Consider the following 19,037-nt stretch of genomic DNA (forward strand, 5'->3'; position numbering starts at 1 on the left):
CATTTTCTAGGAATATTGAGGATTTTATCACTTACAGGCACTATGTAGAATTTTCAGAAATTCCTTGTTATTAATAGGACATGCTGCATGGATCTGGCGATGGTTGTTTCGTAACATTAGCTGATAAAATTATTTGCAAACAGCAAGCTAGCCAATATACTGTACCAGCCAGATCAGTCTGAAATTATTGGCTGTCGTTATCCACTCAAGTCAATATTTTGTTATGTTAGCTATCTAGCAATTTGTCGTCATTAGCAAGCAAGCTACCATTGGCTAGCTAAAACCACACTATTACAATATATTTCACAAGCTTTGCAATAATGTTAGTATACCAGTCCAATGGGAAGAAAGCCAGCTCGGGGTCCGTTTTGATCCCCAAAACCAAACAAAGGTATCTCGATGAATCGAAAGGCCCTGCCATTGTTAACCTTCATTTTTCCCCAATGTTGGTCACAAAAGAAATGTTGTGCCTACGTGGACTCTGTGTTGTGGTGGGTGCCAGTCGTTTGTTGACATTAGCGGAATCCATTTCTAAGCTAACGTTAGCTAATGTAGCACAATGTTGACGCAGTATGGGAGCTAAAGAGAGTCGAGGCATTCGGGAGCGTGCATAAACGTCACATCCTATGGATTTCACAAGCTAGGCAACCAACAAAGTTGGGGAAGGTCTCAGTTTTTAAGTTACGTTACAATCCGTTTATATGTTACAATACAAAACGATCAATACACGTAAATTGCTTCACATTGTACCTTTAAGGCTCCTCAGGATTTTAGAGGTCTAAAAGTTGAAACAAAGTAGTTGCTATCGGTGAAATGTATATTTTAACATGGATGTCACTCTGCTTCAAATGTTTCCATATGCATGCTTCTGTCTTGTCTGTGCATAAAAGACATTGTGGCTCATGAATTGCTTTTCATATGTCCTTCCATTCTTATCTGTTTTATGGCGGGTTTAGGTCTATGGAAAGGTAAGACGAGATGCGGTAAAACCAGCATGCAATTCTATAAAACACATCAAGCCATGTCTCTGACTTGAGTGAAACCTAAAGCAAGGAGAAATAACATCAACTGATCTGGTTTACTATGTCATCATACTGACTGAAATAGTCAACATTATAACAACTGTTACAACCCTAACACTCAAATAAAACATAAAAAATGAGCTTGCTTAATTTTTTTTTTAAAGTACAAATGCATTGAGCTTGCAAATAGAGTTGAAATGTATTAGAATCAGTTTGTAGAGCTTGCCTATATACTGGAATAGAATGTTTTTAGACAAGATGAAAACAGGCTTTATGTTGGGGGGGGGGACTGAAAATAAGAGTGCATTTTTTATTACTGCATGTAAACTAAAAGCATATTGATTGATTGATTTTCATTACCAAAAAGTATTGCAAGAGACTGAACAGCACGCATTTGCAGAATCTTTAGCAGTGGTCACCAACCCTAAACCTTAACAGCACCCAGACTTAAAACAGCACTAACACTGTAGAAAGTACTATACAATACTATAGATGTAGCTGAGCTGCTCCACTGTACAAGTACCATGAAGTGTATTGTTTCAGGCATCCTATTGTTACTGTGCATTATAATTTAATGAGCAGTTGTCCATATGTTTGTCAACTTAATGTTGCTCTCCCAGCACATCCGTACCATACTTTGTACATAACACAACAGCAGTATATTCTGTCATATGTGGTATTTGTGCATTGGAAAAGCCAGATTACTCATGTAAAAGGCTAATGCTTGGGTAATGGCCTGTCCTCTGTGCGATGACAGGGTTTCTGACCACTGCAGAAAAAAAGTTCAACAGACTGCATGAAGTGTTGTCTCAATAACCTTCCTTCTCACCTTTCCCTGCCCTTTATAGTGACACAGAGGACCACAAGCCGCTGAAGGGCAGCCGGACACCATCCAACGGGACGGTGCGCCGCGACGAGAGCGATGACAGCCTGGTGGACTACGGTGAGGGTGGGGACGGACAGTTCAATGAGGACGGCTCCTTCATCGGCCAGTACAGCGGCAAGAAAGAGAAAGACACACACGAAGGCAACGAGAGTTCGGAGGCCCCGTCGCCTGTCAACGCCATGAACTCGTTTGTCTAACGGAGGGCCCGTGGCATGGCTGCGACGGTTTGCTGCGGCCACTCCTTGTCACCCTGGCAAATGTGACCATATCTGTGGTGACAGTTGCTAAGGTGACATTCGTGGACACCTACTTTTACCATGGTGGCTGTCACTGCGGTGGCCCCTCGCCATGGCTACCTGTCATCAAGACTGCTGACACGCCCTCATCTCCACATCGCCAGCCCCTGTCACACTGTGACTTCCTCTGATCTACACACACACAACATGGCAAAGACTGACACCGTATCCCCCATAACCAATGAAAGAAGGTGTGAAAGGAGGGATGTGAGGACTCCAAGAAGAGGGAAGGAAAGAGGAAGCAATATAGAAAAGCAGAAGGAATGTACTAGGGAGTTTTACCACTTAGACTGAGCAGAAGTGTGTGTGTTAGTGCCATTTCATCTCCTTTGCAAACATTCATAAACATGATGTATCCAAATAATCCAAATATATATATATATATATATATATATATATATATATATATATATATATATATATATATATATATATATATATATATATAATCAAAGTACAGTACATGACCCGCAGGCAGACAAATATGCATTGAATCACGTTCATCACATGCATGGAGTAAATCATGATTCTATTCAGCATTTTACCACCCTCGTGTTGCAGAGGTGAGCTGTGGTTGAGGCTGTATATGGTGCACGTCTACTAGCGACTGGGTATTCCTCTTGTTTGTTGCCAGTCAAAGTGTTAAATGGCGTATGTTATATAGAGGAAGAAAGTCCTGCAGGGTCTTTGTGGATACTGCTGTGAAATGTGTGACTCAAAGTAGAGGCTAGCATATGTCTTGTTGAGATAGATGAACTGTGTATATAAAAGAATAAGAAGAAAGCTATGTTTTAAGGCCAGGGTTGTCCATTTGTACTTACTGGAAACCTTGGAAACACTTTGAAGTCAGCGTTCGGTCACCAACCAGCCAACCAAAAGTCCCACATTTATATCAATCGACCTGTTTTTAGCCTAACGGTTTGTAAAGCTTGTTCTTTGCTTGTATTTCTTTATTTTTTTGCTTTCACTCCCAATCTGTTACTTTACACCAAGCTTATGCTTCTGGCTACTGAGCACTAACTGAAGACAGCCGTGATTGATCCAGTGTCATTGTTAAGTGCGTCCACCCCCCCTCCCCCCGAATCGTGGCCACTGTGCACGCCTTCCTTTAGGCAATCGTGGTATTGTCAAAGCTACCCCAACATTGTCTCCAATAGCATTTCTACCTATGTAATGTCAGGAAAAAAAAGAGAAATGATGCAGTTACATACAATAGATGCACCTGAACAGGGTTAAGTGGTACCCACTTTTAGTTTCTGGATGTTTAGATTTTGATGATCAAGAACCTCTCAGCACGGTTTCTAGTGCCTTCGTAGAGAACAGTGACTTAGATCCATAGAGTTACATCCCTCTTCATACACAGGACAGACCTGGGATCTACCACCCCATATTACTCAATAGACAACTTGGAAAAATAAGCTCTGTTTCAGTATGTGTTCCTAAGGGCGTGTTCAAACTAAGGCCTTTTAGTTTGAGCTATATTGTCACCAAGTCTTTAAAACAGTTTGTGAAACATCCTTGTGGGCTTATTAACTTAAAATACCCTCTTTGAGTCTCACTTTAGGGTCTAGGGTTCCTACACAGGGCTGAAAGCTATTTAAAAAATGACATGGCATTAGTTGCGAGGAATAATTTTCAGCTATAGATTATGGCCTTGTTGACAATCATCATCACCAGTAATTATCAGCCCATATGGTATGCAAACAGACCGCCAAATCATACCATCTGAGAATGAAAGGAAATGTGTGGAATATTCAAATGTGTAGGAAACCTGAGTTCAGAGCATTTACACCTCATGAGATGTCTTAATGTATTCATTTCAAACATGCTCCTCGGAACACATTTGTCTTGAGGAGGAGCCGCTGCTTCAGCAGCACTTATTTACTGCCAACCTACTCACCAGGTAACGGCCTACGGCAACCAGACTCACCATCTGGCACAGACTACTATTCGAACGGGACTTTCTGTCACTGGTAGCACTTAGAAATGAAGGGGTCGGAAAAATATGCGTAATGATACTGAATGTGGAAGCAAGTGTATCTGTTTATGTGGATGAAAATATTGCTTGTTTCACTGCAAATGGTAAAACACACTGGTGACTTTGGTTTATGCATTTAACCTTATATCTGATTATGTTGTCACGTTCTGAGGGCAGCACTTAGTGGGTTTTCTATTCCTGTGTGTGTGTGTGTGTGTGTGTGTGTGTGTCACATGCATGCTACTGCGTTACAGCGTGCGTGATGTATAATATCGCTTTTCCATGGATAACAGTCTATAATTCTGATGTGTCTGAGATACAAGAGCATTTTTTTCTTCTTCCAGAGAACATTTCCACATCTTAGGTTTACCATAACTTGCATCAAGTTTTTAGGTTGCAATGTGTCCGCTTTCCACATGTAGATATTTTTGTTGTACTTTGTAAATAATGGCTTGACTTGAGAGCAGACGCGTTGAGGTCAGGGGTGAGGGCTCGACCACAATCAGCCCCGCTGCATTATGGGTAGGAGGGCGTTGTGTGAGATGAGACTATTTACAGTTTTCACTCTTTTCATTTGCTGTGAAATTTCTTTCATTTCTTTCATTTCTTTTTTACTTGTCAGGTGAATTTGCTAGCTCAAATGTTTAGCCTATCAGGTATCAAAGGAGATTATTTAACTTGTGACTGAGCTCTTGTGACACCTGTATTGTTTCTGTCTCTGACAGTTCATGCACCTTTTCTGTATTTTTTATAAAAAGGCACAAACTTAAACAGGATGTGCTGTGTTAAAATACATCTGTGCATCTAGTTTACGACAGCATCTGGTATCTGAACGCAGCATGATGTACCAAACTAGACATCAGATGAAACTGACACATGCTTTTAAGAGTGTACACCTAAACAAAAAAAAAATATATATATATATTTTGGAGCATACAGAAGGATGACCGGCATGGACCGATAAACGGACTGGCACTGAAAACAATGTAGTGACTGGTGAACATACAGTAAGATATACAGTATATGATATAATATGACATTCTGGTTAATGTTAAAGCTACATGAGAAGCATGAAAGGCTGTCGAAATGGTTTACTCTACAATATAATATTGGAAAATATTTTGTATTTCAAATTAAGTTTAAAAAATATGAAATAAATGTTGGTTTCAGGTTTCAAATCAGTTGTTTTTCTTTGTCATGCATGATGCAAAAGTGTGTGGGTAGCTCCATCTAGTGTATGAAAATGATAATGTATTATTTGTCAAATAACACCACAAAGATAAACCACCAAAAATGTATCCTCCATGGATTATTTATCATACATCTCGTGTACTGTATGTGCACATGAGCTGTGGCATCTCTTTTATTCTCATATTGGAAGAGCTTTACTGTACTTTTCCAAATGGTGTCTCTCCGAAAGGAAACGTATACAGCATACTGCTAAAATGCAGATTAAAATGACCCATTTTAAATTTCAAGATTTTCGTTGCCACATGCTCATACATGTGCAATGATTAGTAACTAGAATAACAGTCAAAATAAGAACATACATTTAAAAAGTAAGAAATCAGAAATAAATAAATATATGTAATATATGCTGAGTGTAAAAGTGTTTACTGGCCAAGTGCATCTTTAACCCTCTTTATCCAAAACAGTCACATTGTAGCGGATCAAATCATATTTCATTCCCTCATGGTGTCTGGTATCCCTCATACATAATAGATTGATCTGAGAGTCATTTTTGATGCACAGCACATGGTGGGGAATAAGATACGGACTATATTGACTACAGGCACCTTTTCTAGTCATATTGTCCTACAGCCTAATTATTTAAATACACCTTAACATTCATCTTAAGACCTATGGGGTTTATGGTACAGTTAGGCCTACTAATTGTCGAATTTTCTGGTGTGGTTTTTTTAATCATATAATTGGTATTGAAGTAATCCAATAATATTCTATGCTGCTTATTTGAAGAAAAAAACGACCGTTTATGTGATTTTCCATTAAGCCTTATCTGGGATGCGCATCAGCATGATGCCCACATCCCTCCCATTCGTCTTCTCTCATTGACCAATCGCAGCGGCATCCTCACTGCCATCCAGGGGTGTCACTCAGCCGCTTTCCTCCAATAGAAAAGTTCGTGTGAACGGGACGCTCCGGCTGCGGGTGGGCTTTGGGCCGATGCGTTTCGGGTCCAGGTGTGCGATTCGGACAGTGTACTGACATTTCCCATTCTCCCTCAAAGGTAAGAACGACACCACATGCGAGTGTGTGCATGATCTAACTGGCTCTTGTGTCTGAACTGAGTAAGAATAAACTGGAATGTGTTGGGCGCTGTAGAACTGAAATGGACCAGCACAAGAGTACCGCAATGCAGAGCAGTGAATTACCGGTGCCGCTCAGGCGTCATGGGGTGAAGTGATGTAAGGGGCTGCGCAGTTAGCTTACTTTTAGAGGCAGGTGTTTATTTTATTTTTATGACCGCGAGGAAGTGAGCGGTGTTTGATAAAAGGTTGTTTTAGCTTCTCACTCTGCACTTTAGATAAGAAAGTGTGTCTCTGTGGATGCAGGGAGGAGACGCAAGGTGAAAGTGGGACACTGCATGCGTCAAGGGCGCAGTAAGCTGCCGGATGCACCATGGCATCTATTTGGTTAAAAGGGGCAAACTGTCCTTCATGGGCCAAAGGACAACTCCTTTATAAATACATAAAACCACTGTTCTGTACTGTACTGGCATAAAAGCTGTAGCTATTAAGTCTACATCATTAACTTGATCATTTAGTCAAATATTTGTATCATCATTATATCAATTAATCCCCTGGGCTGTAACAGAAAAATGCAATTCAATGAGAGTCCAAGAACAATTAAGCCACCCCTCTTTTAGATGTCAAAAAGATGAAGCAAACTATCATGCCTGCAAGGTGGTTTATTATTTTTTTCCTCACATTTTCAACATGAGGCCAGATTTTATTTCATGTTTTTATTTTTGACATATTCCAGCTCTTGTGACACACAATAGAAATCCAGAACCGGCACAACCCACTTTAATCAACTCACCACTAAACCACAAAACTCCAGATTAAAACATCACTGGGACGTCCTCTTGTTGAATTCAAACATGACTTTGAATTTAATGATTTTGTGTAGCCATAAAACACACACACACAGCAAACATGGTTATTCAGGCAATCACTAAGACACTGGGCTTAATACATGTGCTGACCTAAATTTGTCTGTCCAAAGAGGATCTGTGATCGGATTATGGCCAGGGGAAACCCATGAAAACACTCTCTGATGAATTTATTGGTGATGGAACAGATTGCTGCAACTGCTGTAATAAAGCTGTTAATGAAAGTGTTGTGGAAGCTTGTGCATTCAAGTTTATTGATTGATTTGAATTTGACCTGTGATGCAACACTGTTAGTATGAGACCCCCCCCTCCATCCATCTTCAGGACCTTGCAGATGCAGAAGAGCTCTCACTTTTTGCTGCTCTTACATTATGTGAAAGATAAACCGTTTGAAGACATATAGCTGTGCAGATGCATGATAGATGTTGCCAACTGCCGGTATACTGTTGTGATATTAGTGTTGAGTCATCAAGAGTGCACATGAGGAGTCGGTGCTGCAGTCTCTGCATATGGATGTGCTGTATACTGGGTGTATCTCTCTCTCTCTCTCTCTCTCTTTCTCTCTCTCCATTGCCTTGTGGCTGCTGAGGCACATGGGAGGAGGCCCATTTTTCTTCGTACATTGTGCCGTCTTATTCTTCTTCTCACACCCAGAATGACTCAGCAAAGGACTGTGAGACTGTCTGCAATAGCTGCTACGTAGCAAACTGTGGGATACGTAAGCAGGCATTTGTTGTCAGATGGTGGCTACTCTAGATGGTCACATTTACCCAAACAACTTACCCGAAAACACATACAGTAGTGTCATTTTTTTTCTTCTTAAAATGTGTACTTCAGTATAATATCACAATATGACTTTTATTTCCCAGAATTACACACATCTAAACATTTCTAAGGTAAGATTGCTGTTTTCCTGATTTCCTCTTGATTTCCTGTCCCTGATCACACCTCCTTCGCCTGTGACATTATAGGAAGATTATTATCAGATGAAGCCTGAGCTTTAAGCTTGCTGTTTAGCGCAAAGGTTTAGTTCCTTGGTCTGTGATGCATTTTGGAGTAAACATGTTCCTCCAGCTATAGTGTATCCTCATCAGTGAACATGAACCCTAAGACAACTCAGCTATATAGTAAACAATACCAACTGCCCTTCATACCTGCAGGTTTTTTTGTCAACTAGCTGTTTTTTAAACTGATAACCATTATTTGAGCAGACGGCTCTGCAGTTTTATGCATCTTGGATGCTTTTGCCACCACAACTCAAATGAATTGCATGGCTTAGAATGAGCTTCTGATACTGTAACTCATTCTGACCAAAATCAGTCCCTTGGAATGCTGACGTGAATGCCTTCCATATACTTATACCTAAATTCACACACTTGAGTCTTGACTACCCTTCTTTTACAACATATACTATCTGAAATCACTTCATTTACTTAAGGGGTGCACCGATAGAACATTTTCTGTCCTAATACAGATTTAAAAATCCAATACAGAGTAGCTAACCGATACCAGTGGCGTCTTTTTCCCAAATTTAAAATCTGTATATGTGGAAGTCATTGGGATAATTTTAATGTATGGTGCCATGACGCCAGGGATTGCTGTAGTCTCAAAAACTGTATCTGCAAATGTAAACACTGTATTTTGTAATTACTTAAAGAAAGTGTATTTAATAGCGATCAGTTCCATCATGGGCAATGGGCAATGACACTCAAACGAATTAATAAAGTCAGTATCAGTGCAGATACTGATTTGGCCTGTTGGATCTGTGCATCCCTAATTTAAACTGTTTGCAATGGGATTCTTATTTTATGGAACAAAAGCTTCCTTTCCCTAACATGTTAAGCTTGTACATATTGTTCTCCACTGGAAGCTCTACAAGTGTACATAGAAAGATTAATCCTCCCCCACTTTATTCCATCTCATTTGTCTTTATCAATCCTGGGTTCATCCTGCTTTGTATCTCCATGTTCCTCCCCCAATCTTTTCTCTCTCTTAATATCTCTGTCTCTCCCAGTATGTCCTGTTTGACAGTGAGAATAGAAACACTGCAGTTGCTCACAGCAGTGCTGCTATTTCATCCTGCAGAAGTGATGTGTAAGCATGTGTGACGGCGCAGCAGGAGCTGTCTAGGTACTGCAGTGCTACCTTGTGTTTTGTTCACAGACGGCTCTAGTGTGTCAGTGTGTGTCAGCGTGCGAACACACACACACACACACACACACACACACACACACACACACACAGACATACATACACACACGCATACACACACACACACACACACACACACACACACACACACAGTACATGCCTGTGTGTCTCTGCAGGTGCACGCTCTCGTGGATGTGCACGCACTCCGAATGACTATTTGCAGTGCTTTGCTGAGTCATTCACATCCTGAATTATTTATATACACAGGGAGGATTCCAGCTAGCTCTGCATTCTGTTTCTGGTGTGGAAAATCATGCAGAGTCATCAGTCTGGTTTTTTGTTTTTAAAATACACAATGAGAGAAGATCATGTTAAACAAAATACTTATGATGTTAAAAAAAAGAAACAGTAATTCTGTTTTTGACAGCCTCTTTCTTTTTGTCTCTTACTCAGCCCTCACCAGTTTATGTCCTGTCCATCGACTTCTTCTTTGTGTCCCTGTGCCCATCCGCCTAACTCACGTGGCTGCAACAAGTCGGTTTGTTGACCGCCATGGCTTCCGCTGCTTTACTGCTGCTGGCCCTCTCCTCCTCAGTCTCCCTCACAGGTAAGAGGAAGAGTGGTGCCTGAAAATATACCATTTACCCTCTTAAATTAAGTCAAGTGTAAATCCTGCACGCCATTAGCTGACATGACCATGTTTCTGCTTTGCAGTGGCGGTCCTATTTGGCGAGCCTAGAATTTTTGGAGGTGAGTTTTTCGGAATTGTTGTCCAAAAGAGTCGGGACAAAAAAAGGGCATGCTGCACATCCATCACAATGTTTCATGAGTGATTTTAAATCAGTACGTCAGCTAATTGTTATGTAAAATGTGTCAGATGATGCCACTGGATATGGCCCCATCTTTGAGGAGGAGCCTGTGGATGTGGTGTACACTGAAGACTCCCCCGATGGGAGAATCTCCATGAACTGCAGGGCACGAGCGAACCCACCTGCCTCATACAGGTGACACACACTTAAGAAGATTTTCATACAGTAGTTACAATTTTAAGTTCTGTCATGGGTCAATATCTTTTTTGGGAATTTTCGGCCTTTATTTTGATAGGACAGCTCAAGACATGAAAGGGAAGAGAGAGGGGAAATGACATGCAGCAAAGGGCCGCAGGTCGGAGTCAAACCTGCGGCTGCTGCATCGAGGAGTGAACCTCTATATATGGGCGCCCGCTCTACCAACTGAGCTTATCCGGGTGCCCATGGGTCGAAATCTTATATAGAATTGTTTTGTATTACTGCTAGGTGGCGCCGTGATAACTGGGAAATCAAGCTGATGGAGCAGCCAGACGAACACTACAGCCTCGTGGGGGGGAACCTGGTTATCACTAACCCCAGACAGAAGAAACACGCTGGGACGTACGTCTGCGTTGCCAGGAATATCTATGGCACCGTCATCAGCAAGGAGGCCAGGGTCAAGTTTGGATGTGAGCATGTGAAGCCTGCTGGCGCAGCAGGGCAGTAGTAGTAGTAGTAGTAGTTTTTCATATATTTCCTTGATGTCACAGAAGAAACATGGATGCCACAACTTCCCTTCTTGCTTAAAGCTTGTCTTGCGGTTTTGAGGTTTTTTGGCATTTACAATTCCTGTTTATCCTTTTTTATGTTCCCCTCATCTGCGTATCGTGTAGTTATGGAGGAGTTTCCCCAGGAGGAAAGAGACCCAGTGTATGTCAAAGAAGGACAGGGGGCTGTTCTGCTGTGTGCCCCTCCAAAAGCCTGGCCACGTACGTACAGGTCTTTATGTCTCCATTAGTAAAGCCATTGTTGTTAAGATAACGATAACAACTTGTCCCTCTTGTCTTTTCCTTTTCAGAGGAGGTGACCTACCGCTGGATCTTCAATGAGTTCCCGGTTTTCCTGCACACAGACCGTCGACGGTTTGTCTCGCAGAAGACGGGGAACCTGTACATCTCCAAAGTGGAAGCTCAGGATGCAGGAAACTACTCCTGTTTTGTTTCCAGCCCCGTCACCGGGAAGAGCGTCTTCTCCAAGTTCATTCCCCTCATCCCCTTACCCCCTGACGATGGTTAGCAGATACTAGCTGTGAAAAAAAAAACATATACCTCTTCTAAACATTTATTGAAATTTGTATTTTCTGTAATTCTATTTAGGAACAAAACAATTACAGAAAAAAATCTCGTCATGTTTCTGATCTGTGGCATTGAACATTTAGGATTTACATTTTTTTTGCCTTAGGTGAGGAGAGAAAATACCCAGCAGACATCAGGGTGAAGTTTCCAGATACTACTGCCATGCTGGCCTCTAATATTACAATGGAGTGTTTTGCTCTGGGAAAGTACGTTTTCATTTTTGTGTTCGCCCCATGTTCTGAATTAATGAAGGATAAGTTCTTATGAGATAGATGCTTTCACATAGGCACTGGTTTAGTATCTCTGTCTTTTCAGCCCCATCCCTCATATTGTTTGGAGGAAGGTGGACCACACAGACCTCCCACCAAACCATGAGATCAGTGAATCAGGAGCTGTGCTTCATCTGTACAATGTACAGTACGAAGATGTGGGAGGATATGAGTGTGAAGCCATCAACACTAAAGGAAAGGATTGGCACAAGGCCTGGCTGTACGTGGAGTGTAAGTGATTTCATTGGAGAGTGTCCTTTAACCAATGTTAGAATGTAGAGTGCACTCTAGCATGTATGTGAGTGTGTATATACAGTATATATATATATATATATATATATAGAGAGAGAGAGAGAGAGAGAGAGAGAGAGAGTGCTCTTAGTATAAAGATTATTTCTTATAGTTCCGCCAGTGTTTTTTGTTTTTTTTATGAGACAACACAAAAGTAGGTATTTTGGATATCAATAATGCAACACATGGCTGACTGTTGTGCATACATTTGAATATTGGGTCGCATATAATTATATTTATGCCTTTATGTTTTGTTTGTTCAGCTGCTCCAGAGTGGGCGGAAACCATCAACAACACTCAGATCGACATCGGATCAGAGCACACCATGCGCTGTGTGGCATCGGGGAAGCCCTTCCCTTTCATCCGCTGGTACAAAGATGGATATATGGTAAGTCATTTTGTCATCTGCCTTTGAACAAATTGGGGGGAAAAACTTAGCTTTTGGGTCATGTGTGTGTTTTTCCAGTATGGGAAAGGGGAGTTGAAGTTTTCCAGTCTCACTTTTGATGACTCAGGAATGTACCAGTGTATCGCTGAGAACTACTGGGGCATCAAATACGCCAACGCTGAGCTGCGAGTCATCTGTGAGTCGTCTCAAAAAACAGTGCTCACGCTGACTTATTGAATATTAATTCATTCTTGCTAGAAGATGTATTCTCACTTTATATTCTCCGCTCAGCCTGTGCTCCTACATTCGAGTTCAACCCTGTAAGGAAGCAGCTTCTTGGAGCAAAAGACGGCCGCGTGGTGATCGAGTGTAAACCCCGAGCTGCTCCTAGGCCGCGGTACACCTGGAAAAAGGGGAAAGAGCTCCTCTTCAACAATTCCCGGTCAGTCAACATTACCATTAAACAGTGTACTAGAAGGCCGTACCATTCAGTATGCATCACCCATCCACTGTCAAGCAGCTTAGCTTAAATAACTGTATTTGTGGCTGGGTTAGCTCAGTTGGTAGAAAGGGCGCACATATGTAGAGGTTTACTCCTCGACGCAGCGGCCATGGGTTTGTCTCTGACCTGCGGCCCTTTGCTGCATGTCATTCCCCCTCTCTCTCCCATTTAATGTCTTCATCTGTCCTATGAAAATAAAGGCCTAAAAATGCTCAAAAGTATAAATAACTGTACTCATTTTTAGCATTTCCATCATGTTTGATGGGAGTCTGGAGATCCTCAACGCCACCACCAATGATGAGGGCGTGTACACCTGCTTTGCTGAGAATGACAAAGGAAAGGCCAACAGCTCTGGCTATCTCACCATCACAGGTCCGTGAAAATTTGCATATTTGTGTGTACATATTCAAATACAGAAAAACATTTACAGTTTTCTTGTTTCTCTTTTTCCCTAGAGGCTACCAGCATCACAGAACCACCCGAAGACACTGAGGTAAAGGTTGGGGATGAGGTGATTCTTAGGTGTGCCGCGTCATACGACCCTATGCTGGACATCACATTCATCTGGTCCATAGACTTCAGGGTCATCGACTTTGACTCTGAGTGGCAACACTACGAACGCGATATGGTAGGGTGATGGTTCATTCTAGCCTCATTGGATTGTCAGCTAATGACAGATATACAGCTCTGCCACTCACTCCCTTCCTCTGTAATCTTCCTGTTGTTCAGAGTGAAGATGGCAGTGGTGACCTGAGAATAAAGAATGTCCAGATTTGGCACGAAGGTCGCTATCACTGCACGGCTCAGACAGTGGTGGACAGCGATACTGCATACGCTGACCTCAAGATTGTAGGTCAGTCCCAGCATGCTATGCCTCAAATGATTATAGAAGCTTATTTTTAATTACATCTTAGTTGTTTGTTTGATATGCTGAGCAAGTGTACAATAGAAGAATAAGCTGAGCAGTAGGTCTGCCCCCTCTTAGTCGATTAGTCAACTAATCGGTCGTTTTGGTCTTATTCGAATAAGATGTCTTTAGTCGATTAGTAATTTTTTATGCTTTTTCCATCCTTAATGAATTATTTCTGAGAAACGTATAAGCACATCTCTGGTAAACAAAAGATTAAAAGTCTTTGTGGAGAAACTCAGTTTTACAGAAAATCAACTAATCGATTAGTCGACAAAATCAAATAAGTGTTAGTCGACTAAGATATCTTTAGTTGAGGACAGCCCTACTGATCAGACCATCACATTATGAAATGTATTTCCATGTGCCTTTCCTCCCTGATCCAGGTGTTCCTGGGCCTCCCGGTGTTATCCGGGTGGAGGAGATCGGGGACACGTGGGTGAAGCTGTTGTGGACTAAAGGAGCCGAGCACAACAGCCCCATTCTCTCCTACACCATTCAAACCAGACACTTCTGGGCCCTGAATGAAGATGACTGGAAGGATGCCAGCACCAGTGAGTACTGCTCACTGCTAGCTAGGGGGCAACTCACTCTGAATCCAGCATTCTGACCTTTTCTGATCTGATTGCTTCAACCTGCAAGTGAAATCTACTTGCACCGAAACAAGAGTGAATGAAACACAATTCTTATGCACAATTTAATTTGACTTGCTTTTTATTTCTCCTTCAGGTCCAACCTTTCTTGACGGCAATGCGGAGAGGGCAGAAGTGACAGACCTGTACGCCTGGATGGAATATCAGTTCAGGATCATCGCCACCAATGAGTATGGCTCTGGAGAGGCCAGCATCCCCTCCCTCAAGATAAAAACCTGGGATGCTTGTAAGGAAAGAATACTAATATCTGACATATATTTCAGTCAGGACAGGTCAGGAGAGGGGTTCAAAAACGACAACCTTAATAACCTTTTTTCTTCTCAGCTCCAGTTATTTCTCCCACTGATGTGGCGGGATATGGAGGTAGAAATGGAGAGATCGTCATCACATGGAATGTTAGTAACCCCTAATGTAATTTTATCGTGTACCAAAAATACTTGCAAACATTCCTATGTTACCAAAATCTAAGAGATGTTTATTTTTTTTTTACTTTACCACTCCTGACCCCTTAGCCCGTGCAGCCGTGGTATTTCTACGGAAAAAAGTTTGGCTACATTGTGGCATTTAAGCCTCACGATGCTTACGACTGGTGGTACGAGACCATTTCGGACCCCGAAACGAGGCGTTACGTTCACAGGGACTCCTACTTCATTCCCACTGATGAAGATTTCCAGGTCAGAGAGTTTCAGGTGAAGATCAAATCGTTTAATGTCAAAGGAGACGGACCATACAGCCTCACCAAGGTCATCTACTACCCAAGAGATGGTGAGGATTCTTTTTTTGTTTGGTTTTAGTTTGGGGATCTTAAATCTCCTAGGTCAAATAAAGGGTGTGACACTGAACTTAAAGCTATAGTGTGCAACTATTTTATATTAATGTATGTCCGTTATATTCAAGCTATTGCCAAATGAGTTGATATAAAGATAATTAAGCCTATCTGCTCAACAAAACTCTCTCTGTAGTTCTCAGTATGGCTATGTTTAGGAAACAGTCTGATGACGTTCGCGTGCAGAAGCTCAAGTGAAGATAATTACCTCTTCTAAAGAGTCCATCATGTTTTTTCAAACCTCCGTGTCCTCCTTGGCTACTAGCAACTGTGTGGAGGAGAGGTGGAGGTGGTGCGCGATCACTGACGGCTTGTGTCACGTGGATGCAACAGTGTTGTTGTCATTACTTAGAATTCCACATGGGGCAGACAAAAACTGCGCACTATAGCTTTAAAGTTCAGTTGACCAACTTTTTTTCTTATTCTCATCCATTTGTCTGACTGCTCCAGTACCTGTGGAGTCTCCGACAGACGTCTATGCCAGACCGGTGTCCTCCACTGAAGCTCTGGTCTGGTGGTTGCCTGTGGTCGACACTGGTACAGGCCTGCAGCAGTACATTGAGGGATACCAGGTACAGAGCTTTTACAGTACAAGTTCCATACTGAAGATTTCTGTCTCAAAAACTTAACTTAAAGTGTACACATACTATAATAGAATATAAACTGATCACGTTGCTGTTTACGGACAACCAATGACTTAAAGTGCTCATATTATGCTCATTTTCAGGTTACATATTGTATTTAGAGGTTAGCCTATATCAGAATAGGTTTACAATACATGGTTTAAAAACACCATATTTTTGTTGTACTACACATTGCTGCAGCTCCTCTTTTTACCCTGTGTGTTGAGCTCTCTGTTTTAGCTACAGAGTGAGGCATCCCACTTCTGTTAAATTTTTGTTGGGAGTCGCACATGCGCAGTACCTATGTAAGGACTATAAGCCAGTCAGAAGCAGAGTATGAGGGTGTGCCATGCTACCAGCTAGTAGCTGGACTACAACAGAGCTGTTTGGAGCAGTTTGTGAACAGTGTTTTCTGTTGGAGATGGTAAGTCCCTTTGGGGTGGACTTTGTGCTTTTTCATTTTGTAAACCTATAATGTGCACACAAAAAAGATATATAACACAATAAAGGAAAGGGAAAAAGCCAAAAAGCATAATATGAGCACTTTAACATTTTACCCTTTAAAATGTATTTCATTGTAACAATTCTTTCTAGCACACTCTCAATGTATTTCGGCCGAGATGTCAATGTTACCTAGCAGTGTACAGAAAACTCTCTCTTTATCCAATGATTAAGAGAGAGTGTTATCTGATCAACAAAACAAACATTTCATTTAAAAAAATCTTGTTCCTTGCTAACCAGGTCAAATACTGGAGGAAATATGATGATCCAGAGCCGGGAGCAAACCGTATATTTGTTTCAGCCACAGTCAACCAGACCAGGTTGGAGAACATGCTGCCAGACTCGCACTACCTCATTGAGGTCCGTGCTTTCAATGGAGCCGGCCTCGGACCCCCCGGTGAACACTGTGAGATGTTCACAAAGAGGCCACGTAAGACCAATTACTCACAATCTATGCACAATAGGGACCTACAATAGTTATCGTATAGATGTGGTCTTAATGGATAATTTTGTTTTGTCTACAGCACCACCAGAGCCTCCCAGGATGTGGCGCTATGTTACCTGGACAGGACAGTGGTTGTATGTGTGGTGGGATCATATCCAGTATGACTGGTTTGGCAATATTTCCTTCCCACTGTACTACAAGGTGGGTGTGTAAAACTTTGTAAAGCTATCTATTAAGCCTGTTAATACCTAGATCTAAGTCTAAATCTCCCCTGCTTTATGATTTCAAGGTGATGTTCAGAAAGACAGGCTACTACTATGGGAAAGTCTACGTCACTGGCTGGCACTTCATGGACTTCCCCATGCCTCAGTTTGGAGACTATGAGCTGATGGTACGCGGCCGTTATGAAGGGGGGGATGGTCCAATCAGGAAGATTAGCATTAAAGGTAAGGCTAAAATATGAATATAAAAAAATGCTTTTTCTCCTCTTTCTCGATTTGTCTCATATTGTTTCTGCTTCCTCAGGTAAAGCGTCAATGATCACGCCAACTCTAAGCCTGGCATCTTTGATGCTGCTGGCCCTGTGCATTGTGGGATTGGAAATGTAAGCCCATCCACAAGTGACATGTATATAATAGACTCTGGGAAGTAAATGTGTGGACACAAGAGAGCCAGTCTTCACCTCCAAACACACTCTACACGGATTGTCATGGTTAAGATCATACATCATGCATCTGTTGTGTTGCAACACAAAACAGGAAGTTGTTTTTCACAAAAAAAAGCATTGGTTGTAATTTTTATGGATTTCATCTCTTAATGAACAAGCAGTGAACTGTGCAGGACTCCTGCATTGACCATATCCGTAAATAAGATTGGAAATGTGCTCTGCCAAATCCAGGCTTTCATCTCAAAGCAAAAGCCAAAATAAATGATGACAGATGCTGATTGTTGGATGACATGATTAAGTTCTGCACACACTGTGTTCAGATACAAACAAAATAATTCACAAAAAGTTACTTTAAAGTTGTTTAATGAATGGGAAAACCAGTTATTTCACTGTAACATTATGTCCTGTTCCTCTTCTATCATTCAACTTTCTTTATGTTGTAATCACTGTATCCTGTTTGGAGTTGAAATGAACTAAACACACAGTACCAAAGTAGAATTTAACTTATAGAATGGGGAAATGTTATTTTACAAGCATTATAAATATCTCAGATGTCCAAGCAATTAATATGTAAAGAACTGTATAATAATACATTTTTGGTTTGAAATGAGCAGAGAAGGATGTGTGACTGCGTATAGATTTAATGAACATATGTCACTCCATTTTCTTTCTTGGAGCACAGCATATCACATTTTCTTCACATCTTCACAATCATGTATACTTTTTTAGATTTGTTTTTTAGATCTTCAGAGGTGCTGTGTGACAGGTATAGAGAATGCTTGCTTAATCTTAATTTAAATTGTCATCCTCATTAGAATCATGTGCATAGACAATTGAAGTATGAGTTCTAGCTGCACCAATTAAAGCCATATAACCTGGATGACAACTTCCTATTGAGACAAATGTTTTCTGAAAGTGAAAATGTAATTTGAATGATGAGGCCAGGGTTGGATTGCTGAATAATACATGTATGTATGCTAATTTCTGTGCCAGGCTGCAAAACCATTAAACAGAGTACAACAATCTATATTGTCTCATTGGTTGAGTTTTAGTTAATTTTTGATTAGCCAATTACAGATGTTTAATTCAACACAGTGGGCGTGTCCATCCAACTAAACATTATTTAAATTACAAAATATGTAATCCACCTTTAGGTACTACTGCCATTTCTATAAACCAGTATTTTGTGTTCAGGAAGTACTTAAAAGACATTATTTCATATTGCCTAGGCTTCTAGTTTAATTTTTAAGTAATTCAATCATTCTTTTATTCTCTTCTGACTTTTTGAGCTCTCTCAGAGCCTGCAAATAAATATGTGTCATTTTAATCAGCAGGTGGCAGTATATCCACATGCCA

At 41.2% G+C, this 19,037-nt stretch overlaps 2 protein-coding genes across 3 annotated transcripts in view; both read left to right on the forward strand.

The window, feature by feature from the left end:
- The window catches only part of nrcama (neuronal cell adhesion molecule a), a 55,088-nt gene extending 52,522 nt beyond the window's left edge, over nucleotides 1-2,566 (forward strand). For both annotated transcript variants that reach the window (XM_078242958.1, XM_078242957.1), the window contains one exon: nucleotides 1,871-2,566. In XM_078242958.1, the coding sequence (XP_078099084.1) occupies nucleotides 1,871-2,105 (235 nt within the window). In that variant the 3' untranslated portion in view covers nucleotides 2,106-2,566. The remainder of the gene's footprint in view (nucleotides 1-1,870) is intronic.
- Nucleotides 2,567-10,018: 7,452 nt separating this feature from the next.
- On the forward strand, nucleotides 10,019-18,690 carry cntn1b (contactin 1b). Its single transcript, XM_078242636.1, has 23 exons — nucleotides 10,019-10,073; nucleotides 10,181-10,216; nucleotides 10,344-10,470; nucleotides 10,762-10,943; nucleotides 11,148-11,243; nucleotides 11,333-11,545; nucleotides 11,716-11,815; nucleotides 11,925-12,109; nucleotides 12,433-12,557; nucleotides 12,636-12,753; nucleotides 12,849-12,999; nucleotides 13,304-13,431; nucleotides 13,515-13,687; nucleotides 13,789-13,912; nucleotides 14,353-14,520; nucleotides 14,696-14,845; nucleotides 14,944-15,014; nucleotides 15,132-15,384; nucleotides 15,896-16,017; nucleotides 16,810-16,999; nucleotides 17,094-17,215; nucleotides 17,304-17,460; nucleotides 17,540-18,690. Exons 1-23 carry the CDS (start codon nucleotides 10,019-10,021, stop codon nucleotides 17,620-17,622), a joined length of 3,129 nt encoding a protein of 1,042 aa, XP_078098762.1. The 3' UTR covers nucleotides 17,623-18,690.
- Nucleotides 18,691-19,037: the final 347 nt, after the last annotated feature.

The sequence above is a fragment of the Sander vitreus genome, chromosome 23 (genome assembly GCF_031162955.1).
Source record: "Sander vitreus isolate 19-12246 chromosome 23, sanVit1, whole genome shotgun sequence".
Classification (NCBI taxonomy): Eukaryota; Metazoa; Chordata; class Actinopteri; order Perciformes; family Percidae; genus Sander; species Sander vitreus.